The sequence below is a fragment of the Monopterus albus genome, unplaced genomic scaffold, assembly GCF_001952655.1.
Source record: "Monopterus albus unplaced genomic scaffold, M_albus_1.0 scaffold149.1, whole genome shotgun sequence".
Lineage (NCBI taxonomy): Eukaryota > Metazoa > Chordata > Actinopteri > Synbranchiformes > Synbranchidae > Monopterus > Monopterus albus.
The window spans coordinates 876,733-884,047 of record NW_018128029.1 but is presented as its reverse complement, the minus strand read 5'-3'; the positions used below and the strand labels follow the sequence as shown (position 1 = coordinate 884,047).

Genomic DNA, 7,315 nt, shown 5'->3' with positions numbered 1-7,315 from the left:
AGATTTGACTCTACAAAGTCCTTACCCCCCACCGTGCCAGCCCCCCCCATCTCACCTCTCCAGGTCAGTTGTCCCCTCGCAGATGCAGCTGCTCACACCTCAGCCAGACCTTGCCCCTCCTCTGACTGTCATGGGGGGTTCCCAACAGCCCACAGCTCCTGAGCAGTCACCGCCCACCCGTCCCCTCAGCCTCACGGTGGACCATGTCAGGAGGGAGTTAAGGACGATTAAAGCCAGGAAGGCCACAGGCCCTGACCACATCAGCCCCAGGGTCCTCAGGGAGTGTGCAGACCAGCTCAGTAAAGTGGTCTTGTACATGTTTAATCTGAGTCTTAGTCTGGAGAGAGTTCCAGTTTCAGCCTCCCTGGGAAAGTCTATGCCATGGTACTGGAGAGGAGAATTCGACCAATAGTTGAACCTCGAATTCAGGAGGAACAATGTGAAGACCATGCAGAGGATTGTTCTCGGCCACCTCCGTGCCCAAGTGAGCTCAGCGCTGGATCCGCTGCAGTTTGCATATCGACCTGGCATCAGGGTAGACAACGCTATTATCTACATGCTGCATCGAGCCCTATCTCACCTGGAGTCCCCCGGAAGTCTTGTGAGGGTCATGTTCTTTGACTTCTCCAGTGCTTTCAACACAATCCAGCCATCACTACTGAGGGGGAAGTTGGAGGGGGCAGGTGTGGACCAACACCTGTCTGAATGGATCATTAACTACCTCATAAATAGACTTCAGTTTGTAAGGCTGTGGGACTGTGTCAGATGTGGTAGTCTGCAGCACAGGGGCAGCACAGGGGCACCCCAGGGGACGGTGCTTTCCCCCTTTCTATTCACCGTCTACACGTTGGACTTCAAGTATAACTCCCACCAGTGTCATCTACAAAAGTTCTCAGACGACACTGCTATTGTTGGATGTGTATCTGGGGGGGACGAGGGGGAATACAGGGGGGGTGTTACTGACTTTGTGGAGTGGTGTGAGAAAAATCATCTGGTCCTGAACACCAGCAAGACAAAAGAGATAGTGATTGACCCCTGGCAGAAATCACCAGCACTCACGCCGGTGAGCTTGCAGGGCTCAGATATTGAGATTGTGGACACCTTTAAATACCTGGGTGTCCACCTCAACAATAAACTGGATTGGACCAACAACACAGATGCCCTGTACAGGAAGGGCCAGAGCCGCCTCCACTTGTTGAGGAGACTGAGGTCCTTTGGTGTGTGTGGGGCACTCCTTTGGACTTTTTATGATACTGTAGGGGCATCTGCTGTTTTTTTTGGGTTGGGTAGGAGGTAGCACGGTCAGGGACAGAAAGAGACTCCCCACAGCAATCAGACTGTACAACACATCACTACAGTGATAAGGTAGGTGAAATTATGAGGGACTATGTAATAATCTACTGAGGTGCAATACTTCAGCTCCTGGGGGTGAAATACATTGTAAATAGGCTCATGTGTAACATCTTGTTCCTGATCTCTCTCAAATACTGTACATTGCCCTGCTTTAGGTATTTTGAGTAGTTGCTCAGAGATCCTTATGGCTGATCCTTCTCTCCCCCATTGTGGGATTAATTGTGTGAGTAATATTCGATTGTTCTTGATTTCCTGGTTGTTTAGTCTCTACTGCTGTTCCTGATTCTCTCTAGTGCTGTTTTGCCCTGTTTTAGGTGCCTTTGATTAGCTTATTTGTGTTGTGTAAAATGTAACGTTCTGATGATGCTACTTTTATAATCCTTGTGCATATCGGTCCTAATGCTTTGTTGCCTTTATGTAACTTTTTATTTTAAGACTAAGTGTTCTTTGTTACTACGTACTTACGTACGCATGCACTGCGCAGAGTGGCAGCAAGTTGCAGCAAGTTGCAGCAGCAGTGTCCTCGTTGTGTTCTTTTCCATGTTTCTGTGAAGTTCTGTTCTTATGTGTCTGTACTTATGGTGTTATGTTGGTTGTTCTTTATTGCTGCTGTAACACAGAAATTTCCCCACTGTGGGATCAATAAAGTACCTACTCTACTCCACTCTAAATGAGAGGAATAATAAGGTTAATAATGATTTTTTTTTTAAAAGGCAGCGAGACAGACAACAAAAGCCAGATATCTGCAGTCATCTCAGCAGTAAGCAGAGCTGTGGATCTGCTCTGGTTCATAACACGCTATCCTCCAAATCCCCCACCATCCCTATCTCACCTCTGTCCATCAAGGCTGCGCTGCAGTGCTGCTGGCCCTGCCCCGCCTCCTTCTCCCCCATTCCTGGGGATGTTTTTCTGACCCACATTTCATCAATGCCTCTCATACTCACGCTCTCATTCGCCTCTTTATCTCCTCCTCTTTTCTATTTTCAATGCCACACAAACCCACCCTGAAGCTTTGTTGCCTCTTGGTCTCCTTGTTTATCTCTCAATGTTTTATTCGGTTTTCATCTCCTCTGCTTCTCTCCACACACACCCTTGCTCTCCTCTGCACATGGACTTATGTTGTTATCCCTCCTCTAATTAAATTGTTGACCACTCAGGCTGTATTAGGAGCTGGCATGCAGGGCATCTTATAGAATGACATAAATATGATGACAGTCAACACTTGGCTCTTACACTTCAGCATATGACAGATGATTTTTGTGTACCATTACCTAATGTTACCTATGCAAAAATTTTATAAAACCAGTGTGTTTTTTGATTATATTGATTTTAAGATGACTTTTTCCATGTAGGCAAATATGCTTCATAAGATCCTGATAAAACACCAGACCGAAATTATGTACACTCTAAAAAAGTTTGTTTCTTTTAACAATCTGTATAGTTGTAACAGTGGTGACACAAACCTCCTGGTGAAAATGATAAGTGCTACTGTGTGTCTGCATGTACATGTGAGCTACTGTCGCAGAGTGAAGGAATGGAGGAAAGATGTGGAATGGATGCCAATTAGCACCTTTGATAAGTGCAGAAACACCACACTGAAAAGCGTGAAACATCTGCTGACACAGGTGCAGACATACAATTACAGATACTCACGGTTCAATCCCACATCATGGTAGGTGAGGATAGCAGGCTTGTTTCCTTTAGGTGCCCCACGGATTACCACATGCAGCATCCCATGAGGGGTCTCAACATCATGTTCCTATGATAGACAAAAATATTAATTCTCACCTGGCGATTCACATACAAAAATTTGTTTTTGTAAGAGCATTTGCATCTAAATCCCCCCAGATCAGACTTGTCTAAGGAGGAGATAAAACACACCGCACTGACCCATAATCCCAAGTGCTTCACAGTGTAAGACGTGACACATCAATATGCCTCAACATTATTTATTCTAAGACTCAGTTTTTTTACTGAAGTTCATTTAATGCTCCTTGGGCACCAATGCACGATTGTTTTTTTCATTAATCCTAAGTGTGCATGATGCAGGTGTTGGTTTCTGAGCAGTGGATAGGGATCAGTTTAGTTAGTGTGAGTTATGACTACAATAAATTACTTGACATGGATGGACTTTACCTGACATGTTCTGCAGTAATTCATGAGTCAAATCCACATTTTGTCAGCATTCACTGGTCAGAGACAGCCAAATGCAAAATGGAGGTACAGTAAGTGTGATGTGTTTTTATGAGTTGCGCATTGCAGGCACACAAACAGCCACAAACAGACACACACACACTGTACACACATCCTTTATTTTGTCAATTACTGGGTCCCCACACAGATTTACAGTTACAGTATGTCTGGGAGACTTACACTAAGCCGTACCCCTAACCCCCAAACCTCTGCTTACCTTACCCTATCCTAATTTTAACCAAAGCCAACACTTGCTCTAAGTTTACATGTTGTTTGTGTAAAATCTGACAAACAATGTTGTGGGGCCCAACCTCTGGTCCCCACAAGTAATGCTGGTCCCCGTGAGTGATGCTTCCAGATTTATGTCCCCACAAGTATAGAAAAACAAGGCCACACACACACACACACACTACACAATACAGGGTAATGACGTTTTGGGATTATCCTGCCTGGTTTAGGTAGTAAACTGCAGTGAAGCCCTTACAGGTTATGCTGACACTCCTGTATGTATATTCCACTTTAAGCCAAACAGAGGCCCCGCACACACTGACATGTCCTCATTATAACCCCCACCAAACACTCATCTTGTTTTCACACCTTTAAATTAGAAATACAGAGAGAAACAGCCGACTGTAGATCCTGCCATCTTGCTTCTGTCAATCACCAGCATCTCTCTGTAGCAGCCTGCTATTTGTAACATAATACATATTCACTGTGGAGTGATTTAAATAACTTCTAAGTGACTCACAGTACAGTACAGAAACAAACAGTGGATACCAATGAAGCCAACTGCTAAATTCTACATAATCCACCCCCAGCAGCAGATAGTAATACAACCGGATTATCTCTCTATCATTTCAACATCAGTGTTATCTGCCATCAGCATTTGAATGTGAGCATGGAGCATTGTTGACCTTTTGTGTTCTGTGACTTGATTCTGGTAAATATGAGAAGACATGTTACACATGCTCCTGATGACCTTCAGACATACAGGAGGAAAACACTGATGGGAATTCAGAATATCTCTGGGAGTGTGGTTCCAACTTTTAGTTAAAATAAAACAGCATCTCACGACAACTTCATTAGTGTTATTTTATTTTATGAAGCAGACTACCACAGACGAACAAACGGCCACATAAGCAAACAAAAACAGCTGCCCGAATCAAATAATCATTCATTCTCTCTGTTATCTCTTGCTTGCCTCACATACACATCCTAACTCATGTTTCAAGGCTGCCAGAATGGATGATACTACAGAAGGATTAATAATTCATCTATAAAACCATGCACACCCACACACAAACATGCTAGTGTGCTTATCAGCAAAGGTATTTGTACCTGTGCATTGCATAGCACATATGTTAGTGCACATAAATGTGTCAGTGGGTCAGTATCAAAGGCTGACCCATTATTCCACACTGATGCTGCAGTTTCTTCTTCTCAATATACAATATAAAAACAAAACTTATTCCACATTATTATTGTAACAGGATTGCCAGAAAGGTTTGCTCAGAATAATAATACTGTCAAACACAGTGGCTCAAACTCGCTCTATAAATTAGGCTCTGTACGCACCACTCACTCTTCCCTGCTACTCACCCCATCCCAGCACTCAGGCATGGCCCCACAGTAACTGTACTCACAGCAAGCAGCCAGGCCTCTCCTATTTTAATGGACTAGGTCCTGGTGAGCACTCAATGTAGGCTACAGAGCTGGATGGTAGATACTGCAGGCTGCTGCAGTAGCTTTGTATGGTCTGCACTGCTCCCACCCATGCTCTTAAACTGCTGAGCTGCTGCCCTCCTACTTGTCCCCTCCCTCCACTTCCGTTATACTCTATAAGCCCCAGGTAGGGGGGGTGGGGGGCTGGAGACGATTGGCTCACAGTGTTGTCTCCTCTGTTAACAATTGGCCACGTGTCTTGTCAGTCTTTATTCTGAAGGCACGCTCTCTCTCATCAGCACCACTGCTCTAAAATTGGTTGTTGGTGGTGCTGCAGCTGCGCAAGCAAATACTGTCAAAGTCCCATCTCTGATCAAAATGTCCAGGATCCCCCAAACCAAACTTACTCTTGAAATGTACAATGCTGATATCAACACACACTAAACCATACACTACACAATGCCAGTACACATACAGTAAGTCTGGAAATCCAGGAATTGAAGAGACCACATCCAGGTTGCCCGTCGGGGATGTGTCTTAAAGATTATCACTAGACAGCCTGATGCTTCATCAGTTAAAAAAAAGTTCTGTATAATGAATGGTTCGAGTTCTCTGGCATGCAGTTTTGAGGTCTGGCTCACTATTTATAGTATCGCCCCCTGAACCTCCAACATCTGAAAAGATTTTGAATTATAATTCAGTATTAGCAATTTTTCTTCATAATTAGGCATCTCTAGCAGAACATGACAATTTTCATATCAATGTTTTAAAAATAACTGAAGTCACAGGTTTAAGGTGTCTACAAGGTCTTTAATGAAAACAATAAACAATTAATCAAGACCTTGGTGTTTTAGGTTTAACTGTGAATGTGAGGTGTTTCATGAGAGATGTCTCATCACTCCTGTCTGGCACTGGCACTCAGCACACCTGACTAAAATAATCCAGTAGAGCTGTTACATGCGTGAAGCTCAGCTTCTCAAACAGAAGATGTAATAGTTTCTGCAAGTTTATAAATTGAGAGCTCAGGACCTTTACTCTTATTAGAGCTAATTAATGCAGCAGTACTTGCTACAGTATTTTATTTTCATTAGTATAAATTGAACAAATTGATACATGAAGCAAAGTAGTGATATACAGTATTTTTAAAACAGCAAAGACACTAATAAAGGTATGGACATCTTTAGTCTTATCTAATTAAAACACAGACACATTTCACATCTTTACTGACAAGGGAATGAAGAGCTATTTGACAACATACAGATACAGACAGGTGACAAATTAAAGGAAAAAACTGATGGAAGTGGCCAACAACTCCCCCACCCACAGGAAACAAGGGGTCGCTGGTTTGATGAGTACAAAAATGATGTGAATCATATGCTGTGACCTTCAAAGTCACCAATGCAGTTTCAACGACTGTGGGAGATTTTGGACCAATGTGTTAGAAAGCATCTGCACGACCATCATCCAAACACCAGTGAGGGAATATCTTTTGGAAGTTTCACTAGTCTGTACATTAACATTAAAATTCCCAATTACAGATCCAAAAGACAACAACACAGCCTGTGACCTTGTCACAGCAGATATTTTGACTAGCAAACCATTGAGCTAAGGTCTGTCTGCTCTTTTTCTGGCCCTTTTTAGAACACTAAATGTTGGTTAGTACACTAAATTACTTTGTTTTTTCAGCCACTTCTTTACTTAAGTTTCATGCTTGCTACATAGCATTAGCTTGAATCAGCTCCTGTTTAGGGAGCAGGTGGATTCTACCTTACAAAAAATAGCATTGTTTGCATAAATATCAGTTATCTAGTGGTAGAAATACTACTCAAAGCATAGATTTCTTTTCATCTCACAGCCTAATATTTGAATTCAGAATAATTGAATTTGATGTATTTGATGAATTTCCCCCATCTTCACACTCATTTTCAACAGGTCACTGGAGCTGTGAGAAGTCCCCTCCGGCTTCAAACGCTCCACCATCATTCTAGTCCCTAAGAAAACCTCCATCAGTGGACTGAACGACCACAGACCTGTCGCCCTGACATCTGTAGTTATGAAGTCCGTTGAAAGACTGGTGTTGGCCCACCTGAAGGACACCGTAGACCCC

The 7,315-nt window shown here is 43.2% G+C and overlaps 1 protein-coding gene across 8 annotated transcripts in view; it reads right to left on the bottom strand.

Annotated features, from left to right (window-relative positions):
• ndrg4 (NDRG family member 4) overlaps positions 1–7,315 on the bottom strand; it is a 119,240-nt gene that overhangs the window by 49,324 nt on the left and 62,601 nt on the right. For 6 of the 8 annotated variants that reach the window (XM_020614671.1, XM_020614672.1, XM_020614676.1 and 3 more), the window contains one exon: positions 3,007–3,112. In XM_020614671.1, the coding sequence (XP_020470327.1) occupies positions 3,007–3,112 (106 nt within the window). Of the gene's footprint in view, positions 1–3,006; positions 3,113–5,145; positions 5,293–7,315 lie in introns of those variants that run through there. The other 2 variants (XM_020614677.1, XM_020614678.1) reach the window with 1 other exon arrangement.